Genomic DNA, 26,565 nt, shown 5'->3' on the forward strand with positions numbered 1-26,565 from the left:
ATGCAGTCTGTTTTCCCAAGGTTTGTTTGCCCTGCTAAAAACTACATCTGCATACGAATCTAGTTTGCATCTAATATTTAAAAACATACAAAAGGGGTCATCTACAAACACAGTTTTTCTAATTCTTCACAAAGTGAAATGATCCATGACTTGACTTTTCCATCATCCTGTGATCAAGTTTCTAAGACCCTAGAAGAAAAGAGGGAAAAAAAAAAATTAGAGAAAAGAAGCCTGCTCTGTCATACTCAACTACATGTTAGACAGAAGGTGGGGATAATGACCCTAACTTTAAATCTCTCCCCAACCAGAAGGGGTGCTGGTGGGAGCAGAGGTGCCTATGGGGATACCAGAATTACATATAAGACCTATGGGTGGGCATTTCAGAGAGGCAGATTCCAGCGTAATATGAGGAAGAACTTTCAATTACTGGAAAAATCCACCGATGGTTTTTTGGTGGTACAGAGCTCTGTGTCCCCGGAGTTATGTAAGCAAGAGCCGGCCTATTCTGAAGGCTGCAGAGAAAACTCAAGAGCTGGGCAGTGGCAGTGGCTTAAAATTCCATGACTCTTTGTGACTTCTTTTGAAAACTCAACTATAATAGACTATATTCATAGCCTGGTATTATTTCTGTTTTTAAAACATAATTATATACTTATACATATATTTAAAATATGAAACATATATATATATATACACGTGTATATACATAAGTATACATAAAGGGAAAAAAATCCTGATACCTGGCTTTTGATACATAAATGTTTCTATTTGTTGTTGTTGTTTTGTCACTAAGTCTTATCCAATTCTGCGACCCCATGGACTGTAACCCTCCAGGCTCCTCTGTCCATGGGATTTCCCAGGCAAGAATATTGGAGTGGGTTGCCATTTCCTTCTCCAGGGGATCTTTCTGACCCAGGGATCGAACCTGCATCTCCTGCATTGGTAGGCAGATTCCTTACTGCTGAGCCATATAAATAACAATACACATATATAAAAACTTAAAGTATCAGGAGGGCAACTGTAAGAGCCATCTCCTAACTGCATTTCTCTTGGACGATTTTACACCTTACATTTTCCTCCCTGTTTCTAGAAGCTCTAACTACTTGCAGAGCTACGCATAAGGGAACAGAACCATGCAGCTCAGACTGTCTTCTTTGTGCGTGTTTTCACCCGGGCACCGTCACAGTGACCATGTCTGCCCTCTCAGCACCCTCACAGCGCAGACTTGGAGGAAATATTCCATTCAGCCTCAGAAACAGAAAAAAATAAAAAAAAAATTAGTGGTCTCTTCCACCTGGACACCCCTAACGTTCACAGCTCTTGACTTGGCATGCTAGTGGGAAGCCCAGCGTGACATGTGTGTAGAACACACCAGAGTCTACCTGCCAACTGTGATATGTTCTGCTCTTGGTTTGCCTTCCTCTGTTTCCCTCAATTCAGTATTTTTCTTCTTATTTATTATGCATCTTATAACTCATCTCAACCTCTGTGACAGAGGTGTACAAACTCAGATGACTTGAAACACGCACGTGCCCCCATCACAGGCGGTCATCTGGAGCGGGGAAGCGGGGTGCTCGGTACTGACTCCGATCCACCACGGTCACCGTGCCATGCGACTGGGCCTCCCCGACTGCGTTGGCTGAATGGCACTGGTACACCCCCTCGTCTTCCTTCCTCAGAGGGTTGATCTAGAAGTTACACAGGCAAGTTTATACAGTCATACATGATGACACAGCAAAATCACTTACTTAGTTCATAATGATCGTGAACACTTACAGCTTTTTGGAATAAGACCAAGTTCACCCTCTTATTTGTCTTCTTGTCTTGGCTGCTGAGACAGTTAAACTTCCTTCTCAGTACCCTCTGTATCCTGGCTCTCATTTTAATGTTTCCTGCATCCTGCCTTTTACTGAGAGCAACCTGGTCTTCTTATTGAAGGTGACAGGTATAGATTCTAAGGAAAATGTGTCTCTGCTCAGTCACTCAGTCAGGTCTGACTCTTTGTGACCCCATGAACAAAATAACACCTTTCCCTGCCTCTCCTTGTAACAAAGCAGGGGAGTATGTTAGATTTGAAAAAGCCACAGACCCAGTTGCATCCTGAGCCTCTGAGCTGGGTGGAGAAGTTGCCAAACCTGGCAGAGGTGGGGACGGAATCAGAAGGGCACTCTGGAGAGCCCATCTCACACCCCTGCAGAGCAGATGCACAGCAGCGCCCTCCTTTCTTGCTTTCTCTCATCAGAACAGCGTCTCTCAACTGTGAGTCACTTCAGACCTGAGAGTGTTTATGCACCCTGTCTCATTTTGATCCCATCATGGCTGAAGCGGAGCATCATTATCCTCACATTACAGGAGACTCACCGGTAAGTCACAGGCTGTTAGGGTCACCAGACATGGTCCAGTCCAAAGCCCCCTTTTTAGGCTGTGGATGCTGAAGCTCAGGGAGATAGAGTGACTAGCCCCACGGGGGCCCTTACCTCCTTACTCCGTTGCCCTTTCAATCACAGGGCATTCCCTCTTCTCAGCCACACTGCTGCATGTGGCATGGGAGAGCCCTGGAGGAGGATGGGAACGTGCTGTCCACCCCCCCGCCCCCCACCCTTGCTACTCCCCTTACCAGCCGTGTGGTCTTAGTCAAGTGTATTAGTTTTCTATGGCTCTGTTACAAATGACCACATGCTCAACAGCTTAAGACAACACAAACTTACTATGTACACCTCTTGAAGTCAGACGTCCAAATGGGTCTCAGTGGGCTAAAGTCAGAGTATCGGCAGGGTTGCCTTCTTTCCAGATGCCCTAAGAGAAGCATTCTAGAGGCTGCCTGTAGTCCTTAGCCTGTGGCTCCTTCCTGCATCCTCAAAGCCAGCAACAGTAGTTCATGTCTTCCGACACTGCCGTCTCTGGCTCTCTCCCCTGCCTCTCTTTTCTACATTTAAAAGACTCCTGTGATTGTATCAGGGCCACCCAGATGGCGCAGGATAACTTTATTAAAGTCAGTTGATTAATAACCTTAATTCCATCTGCAACCTTATTCCCCTCTTGCCATATAACACATCCACCAGTTCCAGGGATTAGGACCTGGACATCTTTCTGAGGCCATATTCTGCCTACCAGTGAGATCACTTCTGCTCTCAGGCATTATGCTACTTGCCCTGCTTTCCTCACAGTTACTGTAGAGCCCAGGGAGAAATGGATAAGAACATTTGAAAGGTGTAACATATCTCAGAAATATAAAAGGTGCTTTATAAGGGCCAGTCAATAACAGCCAGTGAAGTGAAAGTCACTCAGTCATGTCCAACTCTTTGCGACCCCACGGACTATACAGCCCATGAAATTCTCCAAGCCAGAATACTGGAGTGGGTAGCCTTTCCCTTCTCCAGGGGATCTTCCCAACCCAGGGATTGAACCCAGGTCTCCCACATTACAGGCAGATTCTTTACCAGCTGAGCCACCAGGGAAGCCCAAGAACACTGCAGTTGGTAACCTATCCCTTCTCCAGCAGATCTTCCTGACCCAGGAATTGAACCGGGGTCTCCTGCATTGCAAGTGGATTCTTTACTAGCTGAGCTACCAGGGAAGCCCATGAGTATCAACAAATGAGATACTCACCAAAACCCAGGCCGTGGCCTCATGGTCAGAAGGGCCCCCTCGCACCTGGACAGCTATGTTGATGTGGTCCCCAGGCAGGTCCTCCATTACCTGGGTGCCCTCAGGAGACCGTGTGACCTACAGAAGACAGAAAAACCAGGAGTGATTTAGAAAAATCATTTCTGAAAAAGGACCACCCCACAGACATCCTCACTGTCTTCACCTTCCCGCTGACTTGAAGGCTGAGACCCTAGTATCTCATTCCTAGTAAACATCAGTTTCTTCTTAAGCCTGAATATATGTGCAGACAGCACCCCCTGCTGGACAGCAGAGATACAGACATCACCACCACCAGAATTTCATGGCCCTTCTCAGGGCTGTTGAGATAAGGAAACAACATAGGCTGTACTCATCTCCATCTCTCAAAAACTGCGCTGCAGGAAGATCTAGTTTTAGGATAGGATCGGGTCACCTACCACCAACAAAGTCTTTCTAAAACCCAGATCCAGTAGATGAGGCTCTAACTTCATCTCAGCTGACCTAGGCTAGATAAACAGCAGAACTTCCTGGACAGCTGAGTGGCAAAGAGAGCAAACGGCCACACCCCTTCTCTGGGGTAAAAGTTTTAAATCATAAATCTGGAGGTAGAGGAATGAAACATATTTTTTGTAATCCTCCAATTCACATAAGAGATAAACACACACGCACACTTAAAAACATTTATACTTTCCCCCAGCCACACACACACACACACACACATGCAGAGAAGTTCTTGGGTATAAATACCTTCCTCCAAGTGACAACTGGGGTGGGCACAGCCCTCACCTCACAGGACAGGTACACTTGTGCCCCGGTGACATTGTGAACACTCTCGGGTGGGGTGATGACCACAGGAGCTGGGAGAAAAAGACAAGGGAAGACAACCTTGACCCTGGCCAAGCCCTTCACCTCTAAGATCCCCTGCCTGCACATAGCATGCTGGGGCAGGTGAGACCTCCCCACACGGAAAGGACACACTCAGAGGTAAGGCATCCTAGAAGGGAGCTCTCCTTAGACCTGAAAGGATGGCTTCATCTCCTCCTTTACTGCCTCTCTTCTACCAACAGGAAAACAGGGATCCAGAGAGGAAAGATGACTTCTGTCTGTGGTCTCATCACACTCCCTCCCAGGAGCCCTCCCAGGATCCCTCCCAGCTGCCATCTGCTTACAGCTCAACTACACGACAGGGTGGCAGGCTCTGGGAGGGGCTGATGTCTTCTAACAGATGGGCTTTTCTCCTTCCGCATCCAGGGCGTTCAAAGAATAATGCCACAAAGCACAGCTGCCCTCACCCCCTGCTGAGACCCCCTGCGGTTCAAGATGCTCATTTGCATATCACAGGCTCCACCAACCTTCCCATCCCCATCCTCAAGGGCAAAACTGCAGGCATGGATGCTGAGCCTCTGCTGCTGCCAGAGGAAAGTAAATCAGGGAATTGGGCAATGTGGTGCTAGGCTGCCAGGACTTTACAGAAAGACGGAGGGAATGGGCTTGCCAGGCGGGACGGGAAAGCACATGGCGTTTGAGTTAGACATTCTTTTTTAAATGCTTATTTTATCATTTATTTGGGTCCTAGTTGTGGCACTGGATATTTAGTCACGGCACGTGGGATCAGTTCCCTGAACAGGGATCAAACCCCCAGCGCCCTGCATTGGGAAAGTCACTGGACCGCCAGGGAAGTCCTGAGTTAGATGTTCTTAGCTGATACTCCGCACTCGTTCATCCTTCTCCCTGAATCCAGCCCCTACTCTGCTTACACTGGGCCTAAAAGAAGCCCAGCTGCCTTGGCCTTCAGGCCCTCCATCTGGCCCTCAGCATGCTTGCCCGCCCAGCCCTGCCTGTCCTCTATTTGGGATGCACCGCAGCTGCCCATCCTGAGGGCCTGGGGGTGTGTCCCAGTGCAGTGCCAGGGATCTGCCCACTTTGACCTGCTGAATCTCGGCCTGCCTCACAGTGCAGGTGCTTCATCTGGTCTCCCCAGCCTACCCTCGCAGCTGAGGCCAGTGTCTTGGGGAGGTGCAATGTGGAGGCCTGGCCAAGGGAACGCTCTCTGCTCAGGTTTGCTGTCTTTAAGATGGGGATGTGTGTGTGCTAAGTTGCTTCACTTGTGTCCGACTCTGCAATACTATGGACTGTAGCCTGCCAGGCTTCTCTGTCCATGGGATTCTCCAGGGAAGAACACTGGAGTGGGTCCCCATGCCCTCCTCCAGGGGATCTTTCTGAGATGAGGATAATAGCCCCTGAGCTGATTTTAGTACGTGTTGAGTGTGAAAGGGAGGGTTTAAGGTAGCACAGTGTGCAAGTGCGGGGCAGGGTAGGCCTGTCAAACAGATGACTCCGCAAAGAAACACATGACCAATTAAAGAGTAAACACATTCATCCCTGGGCATCAAACTGCAGAGTCCACGACTCTTGGCACTTTGCCTGGTGACTGATGGACATGCCCTCTGCCCTCCACAGGCCAGCCTTGGAGAAGGAAAGGGCCTTTCCCAGCCAAGGTGAGGCTGCAGTGAAAAAGGAGAACAAAGGGAGAGAGACAGAAGGCTGGATGAAGAGCACGGAGGGAAAGAATGAAAGGGTGCAGAAATGGGACAGATCTGGACCCTCTAGACAGACTAGGAAGCAGACCCTGTCAAACTGACGCCAAAAGGTCTCTGAGAAATTGTCTTAGAGCTTCTTATTTCAAACTGGAGAGGCCCAACTCCCCAAAGCATGTGCCTGACGGTCTGTGATGGACTCATCTAGCCTCCACTTGCATGCCCCCAGTGATGGAGAGCTCACTACTTATAAAGCCAGGCCCTTCCATCCTTGACTCTTCTAGTAAGAAAGGTTGTCCTCACCTGGAGTTAAAACCTGCATCCTGTAACTCCCACCTATTGATCCCGGGGCTCCCAGGAGCCCTATAAGAGCCCTGGTTACCTCAAGTGGCCTCCAGTAAGTTGAACAGAAACCCTGCTCTCCTCACCCCAGGCTGTTTTCTTCCCCCTCCAGCCGATCAGCTCACTCCTTCAGCTGTGACCAACTGAATGCCCTCTAAGCACCACACCTCTACCCACAACCCCGAGTGTAGCCAGTCCCCCGAATAAACCAAGGTTCCAGGCTTCTAACGTCACCCGGGACGCCCCAGCCACCGGCCAACCAGCACAAAGAACCACAGCACCCCTGCTCTATGGCAGAGCCCCATCTGCAGTGGACAACAGAGACAGTCTAATTTATTCACATCCTCCTGCCAGCACCGCCTCCCCCGGAGCCCAACCAGTCCTCAAATGGCTCGCTGTGGGGACACTCAGAACTGCAGCTTATTCTAAAGCCCTCAGTAGATTCCAAAGGGACACTCAATCAGCATGTGTTACTTCCGTTCATGTAGAGCCATAAATTTTAAATGAGATTTCATCAGTCCCTTTCAAGCCTAAATGAATAAGCCAGTAAATCACATTTCATCTTTCTCTCTCTCTCCTTGCATTTCCCTCTTTTTCCGTAACTACAGTTAAAGACCGTCCTGGAAATACTGCCTTTTGCCACTAGTTTCAAGCCAGAAAATAGCATTTCTTTTCCAAAAGAGCCCACTGCTTTCGGCAATAAAGTGACATTCAAGCTTTGATTTATTTTTAAATGTATACACAGTACATTCATTCTTTCTAGTGTACAGTTCTAAGTTTTGACAATGCATACACCGTGTAACCACTACCATAACTCAAGATATAGCAGTGTTCAGTTATGTCAAAAAATTTCCTCCTGTAGCTTAATCTAGTTTTAATTTAAACATATCTGATTTTAAATGTAAAGATTTTTATCCATAATAGCTCTTTAAAATCAGCCATCATTATCATGATTGTGATTGTGTGTGTGTGTGTGTGTGTGTGTATGTGTATGCTTAGTCGTGGCCAACTCTTTGTGACCCCATGACTGTAGCCCACCAGGCTCCTCTGTCCATGGGATTTTCCTGGCAAGAACACTGAAGTGGGTTGCCATTTCCTGCTCCAGGGGGATCGTCACAACCCAGGGATCGAGCCTGTGTCTCCTGCATTGGCGGGCGGATTCTCTACCACTGAGCCACCTGGGAATCCCACCATGATAGTAATAATGCCACCCTTCTGCTTACAGGGTTAAGCCATTTGATCTTTCCAGCAATCTCCCCAGCTGCCATCTGAGGGAGCTAGCCAGGGTTACCCAGCCTTACACAGCAGGGTAAGATCATGAGCCCAGGGGGCTCAGTCCCATAACATCCTGCCTTCTCCTGAGATGACACTTCCATGTCCGACACCCTCTCATCTTCACACCAGTCATGGGAAGTAGGTGCTTTTAGCTCCACTTAACAGATAAGAAATCCAAAGCTCAGAAAGGTGAAGCACCTGGGGGAGCAAGGATGCAAACCTAGGCACTCTGATTTCATTCATTCCACATGAATGTTAAGGGTGAAACATACGTTAGCCTTATGGACTCCATCCCAGAATAAGAATGAGTTCCTAAGGTATCGTCTTGGGGGTCCCAAGACAAGTCCCAGGATCAATGACTTGCTACAAGGACTCACGGGACTTGGCACAGTTTATTCACAGTGGGATTTACTACAACAAAGGAGACAAAGCAAACCAGCAAAGGGAAAAGAGATTCATGGCGCAAAGGATCAGGAAACCAGGAGCACGCTTTCAGAAGCCTCTCCCAGCGGAGTCGCAGAGGACGAGCCACTTAATTCTCCAGCACAACCTGTGACAACACATATGACAGGCCCCTACCAAGGAAGCTCGCTAGACACTCAGTGCCTAGGGTTTATATTGGGAGCCAGTCCCCTAGGCACCCTCTGCCTACTACATACCAAAACTCCAGACTCCCAAGAGGAAGGCAGGTGTGTAGCATAAACCATGCTGATTGTACAGTTCACATGCAGTGAGTGACTCTTCTCAATTCTGGAGATGGTGGGACGCCTCCGCACATCCAAATTCTCAGTGGGCCTTTCCAAGGACAGCAATCTCAGGCCCGCCACATTTACTCTTCTGCACAGAAATGAAACCCTCCCAGCATCACCCCAGGGAGCAGCTCTTGTGATGATACCATTAAATGGGTGGTGTGTCCATAATCCCGGCAGGATGCTCCCAGTCTTACTGCTCCCAAGAGCTCACTGAAGTGTGGCACTGAGGCCCTGCAACTCGTGACTACCCTGGGAACTCAGGCTCAGTCCTGTCTCACCCATACCCCAGTCTCTTCTTCTTTAAAATGGGCACAGGAGTCCATTCTCCCCCCGCTGCCCTCCGCGTGGGCTCCTGTGAGGACAATCACAAGGATTCCAGCTTGCACGGAGGGACCTGCAGACTCCACAGGGTGCGCCACCCCAAGGGTAGTCTCTGCGAAGAGCTGAGACCCTCCACGGGCCTCTGGGGAGCGGGCTATCGGTGGGCCTTTCCCAGGAGGCTCCAGAGGCCGTGGCCTGCAGCCCTCTCTCTGGAGACCCCGGCCCACTGCTGCCTGAGCTGCCACTCTCCTGGAAGAGCCAGGGCTCTCCTCTCCACTGGCCCTTGGCAAGAGTCACGTGGCTTTCAGGAGAGGATGGTGCCTGGTCAGCCCTGCCTGGGAATCTGCTGGTTTTGTCTCCCTAGCTCTTCCTTGCTAAATACTTGCTTCCTTCTGCTCATGTCAGCTACAGCCCTGGAAATGCTGGGATGGCACAAGCCCACCCATCAGGGAACAGAACAGTCACCGAGGTGTACACCCTCAGAGGCAGCACAGAGGGTGGGCAAAACAGGACTGTGCCTGTGTGCTCAGTCGCTTGAGTCATGTCCGAGTCTTTGCGACCCTGTGAACTGCAGCCCACCAGGCTTCTCTGTCCAGGGGATTCTCCAGGCAAGAATACTGGAGTAGGTTGCCATGCCCTCCTCAGGGGGATCTTCCCAAACTGGGGCCCGAACTTGGATCTTTCCTGCATTGTAGGTGGATTCTTTACCCACTGAGCCACCTGAGAAGCTCAAACACTACCAAGGGAAACCCAAAATGCCTGGGGGTCTGGCCGCCAACCACCGGGCAAGTTGCTAACAATTTTCTCCTTATCTGCAAATGAGGATAATGACCACAGCCCCACATCCTCTGGGCTGAAGGGAAAGAATGGATGTGACTGTGTTATTAAACTTGTGGATCTATAGAAATGAAAAGGATCGATATTATTACTATAGTGTGTGGGGAGCTGTCCCCCCACCCCATGGACTGAGTAAGTCCTTGATGGCTGGAATAAAAGATCTTCCCTAATGTCTCCAAGATTTGTCTAAAGTTTATGGTGCTTGGGAAAGAAAGAATATCAAAAGTCATCTCCCAGGAACCCATCTGCTCATATGGAAAAGCACACAACCAAAGGGTTTAATAATCAGCGCCCTGAACAGCCCTGGTAATTTATGCTAATAGTCACGTTACATGTGGAACCAGCAACAGCCTAATCCGGCTCCCTGCAGTGTGCGCCTCAAGCCCCCTCCCTCGGTATGAAAGGCTTTTGAGCACGAGGCCCCCCTTCTTTGTCCCTCTCACAAAGTGGCATTTGCTGCATCTCCTGGTTACCTGGTAACACAGGCCTTGCACAGACTGAGATTTCTAAGTGGAACTGGAATTTCAACCAAGGCGAATTTTCTAAGATTTAGGATCTCAATAGCTCACTGACGCTTCAGGGGCTTGGTTGGCATGGTACCCCGTTCCTATCTAATGCAGCACTCAAAACACGACCTCAACCTGCTGTCTGCAAGACCCCAACCTCCTCCCAGTGCTAGCAAACAATCAGGGTACATGGAATAAAGCAGCTTTTTAAAGTAATGATAACAAAACACTAACGACACCACCACCTTACTGTTGAGAAACAGAACCAATACCTCAGTACAGAATGAAGGTTCACCCCGCAGCATGGCACGCCAGTCCCGCAACGAGCCCGCCCCAGATGACTCTGGGTCTCATCTCCTCCGCCAACCAGCCCACTGGGAACTGCCTATGGGTCCACTGTTAACACTTGCCCCAGGAGCTCCTACCTCCTTGCCTTGGTTTATGCGGTGCCTCTCTGCCCCCGCTTCTCAGCCCAGGGATTTTCTACCCATCTTTCAAGCGCCACTCAGCTGCTTCCCCTTATGTGAAGCTATCCCTGTTCCTCTGAGGAGCCATCACCAAGTACTGAAACAGAGGCACCAGCAGCGAGACTTGGAGGGGAAAAGGAAGGTGAATTCAGACTGAGAAACTAAAGATTCAAAGGTAGCCAGTTTGCAGCACCTTCCTCATCAAGTTGCCAGCAGGTTATAGATACATGACTCCATCTGAAAAGAGTCAGGAACTGGAGCCCCACCTCGACCAGTCATGTGACTCCAGGAAACTCTCTTCTAACGGCCTTAGTTTGTCCTTCTATTAAGTGGGAGTGAGACCTGGCCAGGGTAGTTATAAAAAATCAAGAAAGAAGATGGAATGCAAAAGCGATTTCCAATAGCCAAAAATTATTTTTATGTCGGAGCCCAGTGAGTCTTCAATACATGTGTGTTGATCACAGGATTACTCTCATAATTCGAATTTGGGGGCATTTCAGAGCATAGGAGGAAAGGTCAGAATTTAAGCCTGAAATCACACCAGAGGTACTTGGGTACGAACACGTCCCACACTGCGAAACCTAATATTTACGGAGGCTTCATTCCCTTAAAGTCAGGTGCTGGCTTATTGAAGGCACAGGAGAGGACAGGGGAGGGGTGACTTTATTGCCAATACTGAAGCAGAACAGCTGCTCCTCTGACTCGATCTGTTTCCCGTCAAGCAGCGAGGTCCCCAGGGACATTGTTAAAAAGTGCTCCCATCGTGTTGTCTGAATAAAGGCTGGCTCGAGGGCAGCACAGAATGAGGTGCCATTTTCCCTAGCTGAAAAGATCCCTGGTCCACACCTTCCTGCTTTACCAGGGCCCAAGAGCAGGGGCTGCACAAACACTTCAGGACAGAACGCAATGGGATGATAGTGCTGGGGTCTGCGTAGTGGCCAATGACACAGCCGCTGGTAGGGAAGAAAGGCTAAATTGTGCGGAGGCCTGATTCCTGTCACTCCTGGGATCATTAAAAGCAGCTTCTGAATTACTTGTGTTTGGCTCCATAAACATCTTTACTCCCGGGGCCTGTGCCTGTGGTGGGCTCAGAGCCCACAGATCAGAGTGAAGGGGCTGTCACATTTACTTGTCATTTGGTAATTTTCAATGAATTAGGGGTACGGGACCTCCATCTGCCCACACTCTGGTAACCATGGCAACCGCCACCTGCCTGACTTAATACTCTCAAGTCCTATCCTGAAACAGTGCTGAACAGGGTGCTGGGGACCTGAAAGCCAGTCAGGTTTTATTGGTCACCCTGGTCACCCTGGACGAGTCCCCTGCCCCGAGCATCTCGGTCTCCTCCGTGTAATAGTAGATTGGGTCTAAATGCCTTCAAGGCAGCTCTCTCTTAGAAACAGAGTACCAGTCCAGGGAGGAATCATTTGAGAACATCAGCACCGGTTAGTCTGGAGACCTGGTCAGCATTTCTCATGTCTCCTGCATGTGGAGTGGAAGTGTTACCTGTCTGGAAACAAAGAGACTTGCCTCAGCAGAATTAACTGCTGAGGAAAGTAGATTGTAAAAACATGACAGAAAGGAGAAGGAAGGAGACAGGGCTGTTTAAATGCCACAGGGCAGAAACAAAGGTTCGAAGTGGAGGGAGCTCAACAGTGACTCTACAGGGGCTGACACGGCCCCTGGAAGGGCCCAGCCCAAAGCCGCGGCCACGGAAGCAGCAGCCAGCTCTCCCCTCCACGGGGAGCCCCAGTGCGGAACAGCCAGCAGTCATTTGCCTGTGCTCCCCGGGCTGCCTCAGACCCCTCAGTGGGCAGCGCATTATTTCCAAGTTTCCAGAGACAGGGGCCTTCTTGCCTCATCTCCAACAACCCACTGGGTCTCCTGGACTTGAGGGCATCTAACTGGGATTCTTGGTGAAAGATAATACTTACTAGAAATTTCCAAAGGCCGTCCCCCATCCCCAAGGCTTCCTTGTTGCAGCTGAAGTCCTGACACTGAATGAAGCATTTAGATCTGCTCTTGGGTCTCCAGGCCCAGGCCAGAACCCCAAAGGTGGGCCTCCTTGGGACTCCCCTGGCACAAGCCCACCTATACTCTCCACTTCCCCCTCCAGGCCGCCTAGACAAGGGGCATTTCTCCAAAATCTAATGGCCCAGCAGGGTGCTTGACTGGGCATCCCTATACGAATATTTTGGTTTATTTCTGTTTGGTTTTGAAACATTACATGTAGAAAGTGAGCAAATATGGCACCCATAAATGGCTTTATTGTGATGTTAATGAAACTTGTGTTTTTAGGTCCCAAGCAATTAATCATTTTCTATTACTTTACTTAGAGTGAAGTAAAAGTGAAAGTCGCTCAGTCCTGTCTGACTCTGTGGCCCCAGGGACTATACGGTACATGGAATTCTCCAGGCAAGAATATTGGAGTGGGTAGCCATTCCCTTCTCCAGGGGATCTTCCCATCCCAGGGATCTTGGGATCGAACCCAGGTCTCCCATTTTGCAGGCAGATTCTTTACCCTCTGAGCCACAGGGAAGCCCTTACTTAAAGTGGAACCACTTACTTAAAGTGGGACCCTCCAAATTCTGTAAACTTCAGTCTTATGAAACCTGGGGTCTGCCTCTGATGGCACCACAATCTCTCAGAGTTTAGGTCTCCCAAGGTTTTACCTGTCCTGGGTGAGAGCTTCCTCAAGATTCCCTGCAGGGCTGGACTCCACACTCACTGAACCTCCGTGCCCTGATCCCCAGACTCCAGAGTCCCAATCTGCAGCTCCAGCTCCTCCTCCTCCTCCAGCATCTCCATCTGCTCTCCCTCTTCATTCACACAACCCACCCCCATCAGGTCCAAGGTGGGACCCCAGGGAGCTGGACCCAGTGGGAACACCCTGCTTCCCACACTCTCAGTCTTTCCGAGGCAAATATGCCAGACCTGCAAACAATTGTATCAGTAAGTACTTAAGTACCAAAAGGGACAGAAGGCTCACCAAAATTACGATCAGCTAGGTGACTGGTGACTCCAAGGGCTTGGTAAGAGAGGGTTCAGGACGTGGATTCCTGCCCCCCCGCCCACAGACACACCCCTCACCCCCGTCTCCTTGAGTAACTGGCCAGGTGAGTAAACTGACCCCATAGGGAAAACTGAGGCCTGGGCAGAGCTGTCCATCGCTGTGCAGCAAGAGATCCTTCACCCCACGCCCCAGAGGGCCAGGGTCCCTCTTTTTCACACGCCCCAGCACCGCAGGGCAGAAGCTAGACTCACCAAATTCGCAGGGGCCGTCGCGCGCCTTGTGCAGGTGGCCAGGGAGCGCGCGGGGCGCCTGGCGGGCGCGCAGGCGCAGCGCGCAAACGCTGGGGTACGACCGGCCGTCGGAGCCGCAGACCGAGCCGCGCTGCGCGCACACGCACAGCCCGGTGCCCTCGGGCGCGGCCCCCGCGGCGCGGCTCGCACACACGAGCCCTGGGCCGCAACGCGCGCCGGCCCGGCCCCCGCAGCTCGCGCCCTCGGCGCCCAGGCAGCGCGCGCAGCAGCCGCACTCGTCGCGCGCCACGATGCCAGGCACCGGGCAGCCCACGGGCTCGGGACAGCGCTCGGGTCGGCACGGACCGCACTCCGGCTTTCGTCCGCCTGCGCTGCGGAGCCCGAGGCCCAGGGCTGGCAGCGGCTGCAGCACAAGCAGCATCAGGAAGAGCCCGGGTGAGCGTGGCATGGTCCGCTCCCGGACGGCACTGGTGCCTCTGCTTCGCGCTTCTCTCTGCGCGCGCTGCGCCGCCACCCCGCCCGCCCCGCGACCGCTGATTGGCCGGGCCTGCACCGCCGGGCGCCAGCAGTCGGCTGCCCAGCTGAGACTAGCGCAGCGGGGTGGGCTGCTGGCCTGGCCTGGGCTCTGGGATGGAGGGATGTTCTGAGATCCGCTCTTCGACAACCAGTGGGCTCTTGGAGATCCCGTAGGGGCGGGAACTTGCCCAAGGTCGCTCTAGTAGAGCAAGGATTGGATATACAATCTCCGGATCCAAGGCTGGCTCTAAGTACTGTGCCCCTTAATCCAGAAGGATGCTCTCTTCTATTTTACTTTGCATTTAGTAGTTTCCCAAATTTTATTTTTAAAAAAAGGAATATATGGCTTAAAATGTCAAAGTTAACAAATGAATGTAACTATGAAAAGAGGACCTCCCTTCCACCTGATATCCCAATGCCCCAACCTAGTGTCAAGAGGGCACACCTGTAAATCAGGTTCTTGGGTATCTTCCCAGGAATTCTAATCTTTATAAAAGTACGTATGATTGCATAGGCCCTCCCTTTAAATACACACACAGACACACACGAATACCCTACACATTACTTTGTGCTTGGTTTTTCTACCCACAGTCTTTCCCATAGTTCCCCCGCCTCTTACCATCTCTGAAATCAACCTCTTGTACAATCAATGGAGTGGAGTTTTATTGGCTCATTCCCCCCTCCCCCCGCGCCCCTGCACCCCCCCCGCCCCCCCCAACTTGATGCTGCATAACAGCTTCCCAGGTGGCACAGTGGTAAAGAATTCACCTGCTAATGCAGGAGATGCAAGGGACAGAGGTTCAATCCCTGGGTGCGGCAGATCGCCTGGAGGAGGAAAGGACAAACCCTTTCAGTATTCTTGCCTGGAAAATTCTGTGGACAGAGGAGCCTGGTGGGCTACAGTTCACGGGGTCCCAAAGAGTTGGACATGATTGAGCACACAGGCTTCATAAAGGCATGGTGCATCTCACAGTCAACAGTGACTTGGGCTGTGATCAGATGGTGATACATTTTGGATTGTCCTTGGACTTTTTAACTTTGCAGAGTGTTTAAATGCAGAAAACTGTAATTATTTAACCAGTTGTTTTCAGTACTTTTGTTACTACAAATAATGCTTTGATGTCCTGGAGCACATGTCAACGCATCTGTGGCTTAGTGGGGTGTGCGTGTTGGAAAGATGCAGTGGAACAGGTTCTTTCATTCATTTATACTGTTATTCCTGTGGCCCTGTGCTTACTCAGAGTCAGACTCTGCACCATGTCCATGGCCCAGTCCTGGGAGGGGTGCCAAACAAGAGACCCAAGAGAGTCTTGATTGCTGGAGTTCGCTGTGTGGCCACATGAAGACACTGGATGGAAGGAAGGACTTGCTGACCAGGCTTTATTAGTGGCTTTTCATGCCTTCACCCCCTAACCCTCATTGTCTCTAGGAATCCTACTAAAAGGTGACTCACTCTATTACAGTAGGAAAAACTGTGGATCTTGTGTTCAAAAGCCAATTAGAATCACTGTAAGCCATGGTCTCTTATCCAGAATCAGATTTCATCTAGCTGTGGAACTGCTGGTTGGAAGAGGAGGCTATACCCTCTTGAAGGATTCTGTAGAAATTCTGTAAATCTTCCTCTAAGCCCTTCCAAAGGAACCTGTGATCACTTATTAGAGTGGTCCACTGTTGCGCAGTCAAAGTGGGGGCTTACGGCCATCAGGGCCCGTGTTCCAATCACAGTGAACCCACCTGTGGTTACTTCTCCAGGTCCTGAACAACTAGGCACACTTGGCAACTGGCAGAAGAACCCCAGCATCAGTTCTGTGAACATAGAATAAGTGCTGTTGTTAGAGGTAGGAAGCCCCTGGAACTTTCCTTTTCTGCCAGGAGAGTAAGCCAGCTCCCTCAGTTTCCTTATAAATAATTGAAAGAGAAGTCACCTTGCCAAAGGGAGACTAAAATATATTCATTTTTAGAAGACGACACAGCCTAGTCTCACGTGAGGCAAGTGTTGGCTTCTTTTAACAAGCCTTTGGCCCTGCTCCTTTCAAAGCAATAATGTGCCTTTATTGTGCTAAGGAGCACTTGGTCTCTTCCTGAACCAGGGTCAGCAGAAAAATAAGATTTTTCTCTTAAATGAATCCCCCTTTGGGAAGAAGGAGTTTCTCTATTCATCTCGCTACAGCATATCCCTAATTCATAGATTCATTGCTTCATTGTTCATTCAGCAAGCTCTCAGAGGACCTAGCCCTGCCCGCCAGGCCTATGCAGGACACGGAGGGGCTGGGGGATAGATGAGCAAGCGAGTGCTTAAGAAGGCAGGCAGAGAGGAAGCAATTTCAGTATGATAAATGCTGCTACAGAAACAAACTTGGGGGAAAAGGAATCAAGGAGGCTTTCTGGAAAAGGTGCTTTGTGAACTGGATCTTTTTAAAATATATATACAATTTTTAAAGGTCATACTCCATTTACAATTGTTACAAAATGTTGGCCATATTCCCTGTGCTGTACAATATATCTCTGCAGCTTACTTTATACCTGATGGTTTGTGTCTCTGTCCCCGCTCTGTTTTGCCCCTGCTCGCTTCCTTCTCCCCACTGTAGCCACTAGTTTGTTTCCTATGTCTGTCTGCTTCTTTTTCGTTATATCCACTAATTTGTTGTCTTTTTTAGATTCCACATATAAGTGATATATCATATGGAATTTGTCTTTATATGCCTGACTTATTTCACTTAGCCTAATGCTCTCCAAGTTCATCCATGTTGTTGCAAATGGCAAAATTTTGTCCTTTTTATGGCTGCATAATATTCTGTTACACACACACACACACGTGTGTGCATATGTGCCAAGTCGTTTCAGTCATGTCCAACTATTTGCAACCCTATGGACTGTAGCCCGCCAGACTCCTCCGTCCATGGGATTCTCCAGGCAAGAATACTAGAGTGGAATGCCATGCCCTCCTCCAGGGAATCTTCCCAACCCAGGGATGGAACCTGAGTCTTTAAGCCTCCTGCATTGGTAGACGGGTTCTTTACCGCTAATGCCACCTGGGAAGCCTATATATATATATATATACTTCTATATATTATACACACACATCTTTATTAGGTCATATTGTAGTTCTATTTTTAGTTTTTTGAGGAAACTCCATATGGTTTTCCACAGTGGCTGCACCAAGTCACACTCTCACCAACAGTGCATAAGGGTTTCTTTTTGTCCACATCCTCACCAACAGCCGTCTGGGTCTGGAAGAACCAGTAGGTGCTGCTTGGGAGGACAGCGAAGAGAAGGCACAGTGAGTCTGAAGGCATGAGATCAGAGAGAACAGGGCAGAGTCAGGAGCAGAAGAGAGCTCAGGCAGTTTGCAGAGCTGAGTGGGGTGGCGGAGGGGTGCAGCTGCTGACGGACGAGGCTGGACAGGGCAGTGAGGGCCGGATCACCAGCCTTGCCCAGCCAGCTGAGAAGCCTGGAAACATGAAATCCAGGCTTGGCCGCTGTGGCTCAGGCCTGCATGGCTGACTGAAATGGACACTTTAAAGGTGGAGGGGAGAGTACAGCATATACCTACTGAGGAGCCAGAGGAAAAGTCTTTTAGGAGAGTCCTCCTTCCCTGCTCTCTCTTTTTCCTTCAACATCTCCCAGGGCTTCAACCAACATGCAAGGTCTGTATAGCAGCCACCTGTGCAGACTGCCACCTTGTGGACAATTCAGGGATTACAGACCTAGAAATGTTCCTGTCTTTAGTTCAGTATATAGTATTACCTGTGAAGAAAGCTGAGCGCCGAAGAATTGATGCATTTGAACTGTGATGTTGGAGCAGACTCTTGAGAGTCCCTTGGACTGTAAGGAGATCCAACCAGTCCACTCTGAAGGAGGTCAGCCCTGGGTGTTCTTTGGAAGGAATGATGCTAAAGCTGAAACTCCAGTACTTTGGCCACCTCATGCGAAGAGTTGACTCATTGGAAAAGTCTCTGATTCTGGGAAGGATTGTGGGCAAGAGGAAGAGGGGACGACAGAGGATGAGATGCCTGGATGGCATCACCGACTCGATGGACATGAGTTTGAGTGAACTCCGGGAGATGGTGATGGACAGGGAGGCCTGGCGTGCTGCGATTCATGGGGTCGCAAAGAGTAGGGCACAACTGAGTGACTGAACTGAACTGAACTGAATAATTCAAATGTATATTCAGTATATAGTATTACCTAATAATTCCAATGTGCTACTGGAGATCAGTGGAGAAATAACTCCAGAAAGAATGAAGGGATGGAACCAAAGCAAAAACAATACCCAGCTGTGGATGTGACTGGTGATAGAAGCAAGGTCTGATGCTGTAAAGAGCAATATTGCATAGGAACCTGGAATGTCAGGTCCATGAATCAAGGCAAATTGGAAGTGGTCAAACAGGAGATGGCAAGAGTGAACGTCAACATTCTAGGAATCAGCGAACTAAAATGGACTGGAATGGGTGAATTTAACTCAGATGACCATTATATCTACTACTGTGGGCAAGAATCCCTTAGAAGAAATGGAGTAGCCATCATGGTCAACAAAAGAGTCTGAAATGCAGTACTTGAATGCAATCTCAAAAACGACAGAATGCTCTCTGTTCGTTTCCAAGGCAAACCATTCAACATCACAGTAATCCAAGTCTATGCCCCAACCAGTAATGCTGAAGAAACTGAAGTTGAATGGTTCTATGAAGACCTACAAGACCTTTTAGAACTAACACCCACAAAAGATGTCCTTTTCATTATAGGAGACTGGAATGCAAAAATAGGAAGTCAAGAGATACCTGGAGTAACAGGCAAATTTGGCCTTGGAATACAGAATGAAGCAGGGCAAAGGCTAATAGAGTTTTGCCAAGAGAATGCACTGGTCATAGCAAACACCCTCTTCCAACAACACAAAAGAAGACTCTACACATGGACATCACCAGATGGTCAACAATGAAAACAGACTGATTATATTCTTTGCAGCCAAAGATGGAGAAGCTCTATAGTGTCAGCAAAAACAAGGCCAGGAGCTGACTGTGGCTCAGATCATGAACTCCTTATTGCCAAATTCAGACTTAAATTGAAGAAAGTAGGGAAAACCGCTAGACTATTCAGGTATGACCTAAATCAAATCCCTTATGATTATACAGTGGAAGTGAGAAATAGATTTAAGGGACTAGATCTGATAGAGTGCCTGATGATGTATGGATGGAGGTTCGTGACATTGTACAGGAGACAGGGATCAAGACCATCCTCATGGAAAAGAAATGCAAAAAAGCAAAATGGCTGTCTGAGGAGGCCTTAGAAATAGCTGTGAAAAGAAGAGAAGCAAAAAGCAAAGGAGAAAAGGAAAGATATAAGCACCTGAATGCAGAGTTCCAAAGAATAGCAAGAAGAGATAAGAAAGCCTTCCTCAGTGATCAATGCAAAGACATAAAGGAAAACAACAGAATGGGAAAGACTAGCGATCTCTTCAAGAAAATTAGAGATACCAAGGGAACATTTCATGCAAAGATGGGCTCGATAAAGGACAGAAATGGTATGGCCCAAACAGAAGCAGAAGATATTAAGAAGAGGTGGCAAGAATACACAAAAGAACTGTACAAAAAGATCTTCATGACCCAGATATCATGATGGTGTGATCACTCACCTAGAGCCAGACATCCTGGAATGTGAAGTCAAGTGGGACTTAGAAAGCATCACTATGAACAAAGCTAGTGGAGGTGATGGAATTCCAGTGGAGCTATTTCAAATCCTGAAAGATGATGCTGTGAAAGTGCTGCACTCAATAAGCCAGCAAATTTGGAAAACTCAGCAGTGGCCACAGGACTGGAAAAGGTCAGTTTTCATTCCAATCCCAAAGAAAGGCAATGCCAAAGAATGCTCAAACTACTGCACAGTTGCACTCATCTCACATGCTAGTAAAGTAATGCTCAAAATTCTCCAAGCCAGGCTTCAGCAATACATGAACCGTGAACTTCCAGATGTTCAAGCTGGTTTTAGAAAAGGCAGAGGAACCAGAGATCAAATTGCCAACATCCACTGGATCATTGAAAAAGCAAGAAGATTCCAGAAAAAATCTATTTCTGCTTTATTGACTATGTCAAAGCCTTTGACTGTGTGGATCACAATAAACTGTGGAAAATTCTGAAAGAGATGGGAATACCAGACCACCTGACCTGCCTCTTGAGAAACCTATATGCAGGTCAAGAAGCAACAGTTAGAACTGGACATGGAACAACAGACTGGTTCCAAATAGGAAAAGGAGTACATCAAGGCTGTATATTGTCACCCAGCTTATTTAACTTATATGTAGAGTACATCATGAGAAACACTGGGGTGGAAGAAGCACAAGCTGAAATCAAGATTGCTGGGAGAAATATCAATAACCTCAGATATGCAGATGACACCACTCTTATGGCAGAAAGTGAAGAGGAACTAAAAAGCCTTTTGATGAAAGTGAAAGAGGAGAGTGAAAACATTGGCTTAAAGTTCAACACTCAGAAAACTAAGATCATGGCATCTGGTCCCATCACTTCATGGGAAATAGTAGAAACAGTGTCAGACTTCATTTTTTTGGGCTCCAAAATCACTGCAGATGGTAACTGCGGCCATGAAATTAAAAGATGCTTACTCCTTGGAAGGAAAGTTATGACCAAACTAGATAGCATATTCAAAAGCAGAGACATTACTTTGCCAAAAAAGGGCCTTCTCGTTAAGGCTGTGGTTTTTCCAGTAGTCATGTATGGATGTGAGAGTTGGACTGTGAAGAAAGCTGAGCACCGAAGAATTGATGCTTTTGAACTGTGGTGTTGGAGAAGACTCTTGAAGAGTCCCTTGGACTGTAAGGAGATCCAACCAGTCCCTTCTAAAGGAGATCAGTCCTGGGTGTTCTTTGAAAGGAATGATGCTAAAGCTGAAACTCCAGTACTTTGGCCACCTCATGTGAAGAGTTGACTCATTAGAAAAGACTCTGATGCTGGGAGGGATTGAGGGCAGGAGGAGAAGGGGATGACAGAGGATGAGATGGCTGGATGGCATCACTGACTCGATGGCCACGAGTCTGAGTGAACTCCAGGAGTTGGTGATAGACAGGGAGGCCTGGCGTGCTGTAATTCATGGGGTCGCAAAGAGTCGGACATGACCGAGCGACTGAACTGAACTGAATAATTCAAATGAGCCAGAATGCTGGGATAAGGCACCTTTGGTTTGGAGGGAAGAACAGAAATAAATACAGATGATCACCAAGTGCTCCAATATGCAAGTCTTCCTGAAGCAGTAGGGTCAGTGAGTTGATCAGAGGAAGTGTCACAGAGGGGACACCTGAGCTGGGTCAGGTAGGAAACAAGGGCCTTTAGAGACCACCTCTAATATCCTCACTTTACAGAGAGGGTGACTGCAGCCCAGAGTAGGAAAGGACTTGCTCAAAGTCACAGAGTCTTTCAGGTGGGTGTTCCAGGCCAGGTGCCCCTTGCCTGGGCATGGTTGGCCTGCGATTAAAATGAGCTCCTCACTCTGGGGTCTAATCTGCTGGTCCTCTCTGTGCCGGGGCAGTCCCATCCCAGCAGTTTGTCCAGCCTGCCTCCTGCTGCAGCAATCGCTTCCCTTTGTCTGCACTCCACCTGTGATCAACAGCAAAGCACTGAAACCCTCCCCAGGGAGGACACTGTCCTTAGGGCAGGATCTTGGCCGACCTGGGAAGAGGGCAGAGTGCATCTCTAGGGCATCTACCATCAGGGACCACCATACTTCCTAGTACACAGGCTGCTTTGTAAATTCTGTAACCTGGATAGATGGCCAAGGGCAGAGGAGAGGGGTTGGGTGGCACTGGAGAGATCAGTTCTGTCCTGTGGACTTTTCCAGAGTTGAGTCTAGTCTGAGAATATAAGTTAGAGCCACGTCACAAAGGTCCCTGGATTTAGCTCAGCCAAGGAGTTTGTCTTTCTTCTGCCAGCAGGGGGAGCCAGAGAGGGAATAGGACCCGAGTATAAGATAGTTTCATTCTTATCCGAAGTTTTGAGAAATACTGTCCCTAGTCAATGGCACCCCACTCCAGTACTCTTGCCTGGAAAATCCCATGGACGGAGGAGCCTGGTGGGCTGCCATCTATGGGGTCACATAGAGTCGGACACGACTGAAGTGACTCAGCAGTAGCAGTCCCTAGTCAAGGATCATACCCGTTCCAGACAGCCATCGATATTGCTTGAGGAAGAAATTGCGCTAGGTCTTCCAGATATCTTTAGATTCTTTGTTTTTAAATAATTAAGATATCTTCCAGATATCTTTAGATTCTTTGTTTTTAAATAATTCTTTGTTTTTAAATTAATTAAATAATTAAGCCATATGTTTATAAATAAATGCTGTCCTGTGATAACCTTCCAACATTCTGGAAACAAGCATGGCCTTTGTGACGCCCTGCTGAGTTTCCTTCTGTTGTGGCTCCAGAACTCTGGACCCTCCCAAACACAGGCCTCAGGCAAAGTGTGTCTTCCTCACCTGGGTTCTGGTGTAGTTGGTCATTTCTTTCCTCACGTTCTGCCAACTGCAGCGCTATTAAACACAGCTCCTAGAAAGAGGTCTGTAGTGGGAGGGCTCCCAATGTGTTTTGTCAATATCCTGGATGAACTCATCAAAAGTATTCAAATGCTCCAAAGTTTCAAAAAGAACTTCGTGTCCGTTGGACAGAGTGAGCAATGTTCAGGGACTTCCCTGGTGGTCCGGTGGCTAAGACTCCATGCTCCCAGTGCAGGGACCTGGATTCTATCCCTACTCGGGGAACCAGATCCCACATGCTGCAACTGAAAGGTGCCACATGGCTCAACTGAACATCAGAGGTCCCATGTGTCACAACTGAAACCAGTGCAGCCAAATAAGTAATTTTTCTTCTTTAAAGAAGCAATTGTCCAAAGTCTTGCAGAGGTTAGAATGGTGGAGATAAATCAAATGTTGAAATGTTCCACAGATATTTGTCGAGTTCTCCATTTACATTCAACACTAAAATGAGAAAGTATGGTGGGAGGGGCGGGTGAAATATATATCACACAGGGTTATCTCTAGGTTCAAAGGGGTCATGTCTGGAGCATGGTGGTTGCTTAGAAATGGGTCCTTATTACTGAGGATGAAATTATGCTGAAGCTTTCCTCCCGCTTTATTGTGGTTGCATTCCCAACTCCCCAGGACAGTTGGTGGCAATTCAGTAATGACTCTCCCTTGATGCTGTGGAGAGAGCAGTTATAGAATTGTGAGGGATACCACCATGTGAATCCAAGAATGTAAAATATCCATTTGAAGCCTGGGCAGTGGAGCCAGGAAGCACCTAGCAGGTGGCACTCCCAGAAGAGACAGCATCTGCATGTGCCTGATAAAGAGCTTTGCAATTCCTTTCTCTGAATGGTATGGCATGGATGCACTAAGGATTGCTTCTTCTGGGAAAAGGAGGGCCTGGTTTCAGAGGAAACACATTTATATGTGTTTTTTTTTTTGTTTCCAGGCGACCAGTAAGAGAGTTACATTTTACTGATCCTTGTATTTCTGTCTTTTTATTTTTCTTTTATCATTTAAAATTTTGAGAACAAGCATTTATTTATTTATTGGATTTTCTAACAGAGGAATTTCTCTTTCAATTTTTTTTTTTTTAATTGGAGTGTAATTGCTTTACAGGGCTTCCCAGGTGGTGCTAGTGGTAAAGAACCCAGCTGCCAATGCAGGAGACTTAGGAGATAAGAGGTTTGATCCCTGGGTCGGGAAGATCCATTATTTTTGGAAAATATATCCTCATATAAATTTGATAAAGGGAAGTATGTTAGCATGTGGCGCTAGTGGTAAAGAACCCGCCTGCCAGTGCAGGAGACATAAGAGACACTGGTTCAATCCCTTGGTCAGGAAGATCCCCTGGAGGAGGGCATGGCAACCCACTCCGGTATTCTTGCCTGGAGAATCCCATGGACAGAGGAGCCTGGTGGGATACAGTTCATAGGATCACACAGAGTTGGACACAACTAAAAGCGACGTGACATGCACACAATTGCTTTATGATGTTGCATTAGTTTCTGCTGTAAAACAAAGTGAATCAGCTACATGTCCCTCCCGGACCTCCCTCCCATCCCCTCACCCCACCCCTCTGCTGCTGCTGCTGCTAAGTCACTTCAGTCATGTCCGACTCTGTGCAACCCCATAGACGGCAGCCCACCAGGCTCCTCCGTCCCTGGGATTCTCCAGGCAAGAACACTGGAGTGGGTTGCCATTTCCTTCTCCAATGCATGAAAGTGAAAAGTGAAAGTGATGTCGCTCAGTCATGTCCAACTAGTAGCGACCCCATGGATTGCAGCCTGCCAGGCTCCTCTGTCCATGGGATTTTCCAGGCAAGAGTACTGGAGTAGGGTGCCATTGCCTTCTCCAATGACAGACTCTAGGCCCATCCATATCACTACAAATGACCCAATTTCAGGAAACAAGCATTTATGAGGCCTCCCCTATATCCCAGATGTCATGTTGAATTGGATCAAGTCGTAGCTTCCAAGCCACTGTGATCTAATTGAGGATCTGAGATCTTGGACATGACCATGTGCTCCACATCCCAGTCTGGGCACACCCTCTAATCACTCATGTTCACTGAGGGCTTGTTGCATGTCAGGCACCCTCCTGAGCATCTTATGTTAGTTCACTTCAACCTCATCTGTCATAGGGTAGGGGCAGCTTGTCTCAGATAATACTGGGGATCAGAGGGGATTACAACATAACGTGGCCAAAATTACAGCTGGTGAATTGTTGAGTTGTCCTCAAAGTCCACACTCTGAGCCATTGCCCCAGGCTGCTTCTCCATAAATATGTGCTAAATGGACAAATAAAGAAGACATAAATACATGCCATAAAAGAGACGTCGACCAAGCCAAGAGAAACAAGATTACGCCATAGTCATCAGAATATTATGCCAGATATTATGTTTGAGGTTTAATCACTCAGTCATGTCCAACTCTTGAGTGACCCCATTTACTGTAGCCCACCAGGCTCCTCTGTCCATGGAATTCTCCAGGCAAGAATACTGGAGTGGGTTGCCATTTCCTTCTCCAGAAGATCTTCCCGACCCTGGGATCAAGCTCACATCTCCTGCATTGAAGGCAGATTCTTTACCACTGAGCCACCTGGGAAGCTCATGCTTAAGGTGGGACCTGATAAACAAGCACTGGTGATAGCAGAGGTCGGAGGTGTCATTCTAGGCATGAGTAGAGGGAGCAAGTGGGTAAACACAGATGGTCTGAATTGTCAGTTATGGTGCCTATTCAGTGCTTCCAGGACCCCCTTCTGCTCCATCAGAATGGATCAGACCAGGGCTGTTTATGACTGAATTGTCCCCCTGCCCCAAATTCATATGTTGAAGCCCTAGCATCCAGCTTTCTAGAATGTGACTTTATTGGGAGACGGGACATTTAAGAGGTAGGCCTGATGCAATCTGACTGGTGTCTCCTTAAGAAAAGGAGCTAAAGACATAGAGACGCTAGATGCAGGCACACAGAGGAAAGGCCACACGAGGACAGAGGGAGAGGGCAGCTCTCTGCAAGCCAAGGAGAGGCCTCAGGAGAAAGCACACCTGCTGAAACTTTGATCTGGGATTTCCGCCTTCTGGAACTGTGAGAAAATAAGACTTCTGGGTTTTCGATTTCTGCTGTGGGGGGCCCTAGGAAACTGATATGAGGGGTGTAGGACTGAGCCAAAGACAGGAAGGCATAGACTGGCTGTGACGCACTGAGCGGAAGATGAACGGGGGAGGAGCTTTTCTCTTAGCAGGTCTGGGGAAGGAGCCAGGGATCGAGGATGAAAGGATACCAGGAACTAGAAAAGGAGCCAGGGATCGAGGATGAAGGGACACCAGGAACTAGAAAAGGAGCCAGGGATAGAGGATGAAGGGGTACCAGGAACTAGAATCAGGATGGTGGTGAGTTGAAGCCCCAAGAGAGCCCCGAGAAACCCTAAGAAGCAAAGGGGACTAAGCCAGAGAGAAGAAAGATTAAAGAAAAGGCCAGAAAGGAGAGAGACACGATAAAGAGAGACCACTTGGCAGGAAGGGAAGGAACCTTGCCCAAGAGTACTTCAGTTCCATCATCTTCCCTGGTTGGGCCCTACCTCCTGCAGGGGAGTAACTGGA

The 26,565-nt window shown here is 48.6% G+C and overlaps 1 protein-coding gene across 1 annotated transcript; it reads right to left on the reverse strand.

The window, feature by feature from the left end:
• Positions 1–1,538: 1,538 nt before the first annotated feature.
• Positions 1,539–14,376, reverse strand: IGFBPL1 (insulin like growth factor binding protein like 1). The gene is made up of 4 exons (XM_052645424.1): positions 13,929–14,376; positions 4,375–4,484; positions 3,610–3,726; positions 1,539–1,688 (listed from the first exon to the last, which is right to left on the reverse strand). The coding sequence occupies exons 1-4, from the start codon at positions 14,374–14,376 to the stop codon at positions 1,539–1,541; spliced, it is 825 nt and encodes a 274-aa protein (XP_052501384.1).
• Positions 14,377–26,565: the final 12,189 nt, after the last annotated feature.

Source organism: Budorcas taxicolor, chromosome 8 (assembly GCF_023091745.1).
Source record: "Budorcas taxicolor isolate Tak-1 chromosome 8, Takin1.1, whole genome shotgun sequence".
Lineage (NCBI taxonomy): Eukaryota > Metazoa > Chordata > Mammalia > Artiodactyla > Bovidae > Budorcas > Budorcas taxicolor.

Coding starts and splice junctions, on each gene's coding strand:
- IGFBPL1 (XM_052645424.1), bottom strand. CDS start 14,376: ATGCCACGCTCACCCGGGCTCTTCCTGATGCTGCTTGTGCTGCAGCCG. Junction 3,727..4,374: donor CAGTTGTCACTTGGAGGAAG/GTATTTATACCC, acceptor TGTCTTCTGTAG/GTCACACGGTCTCCTGAGGG. Junction 1,689..3,609: donor AGGCCACGGCCTGGGTTTTG/GTGAGTATCTCA, acceptor TGTAACTTCTAG/ATCAACCCTCTGAGGAAGGA.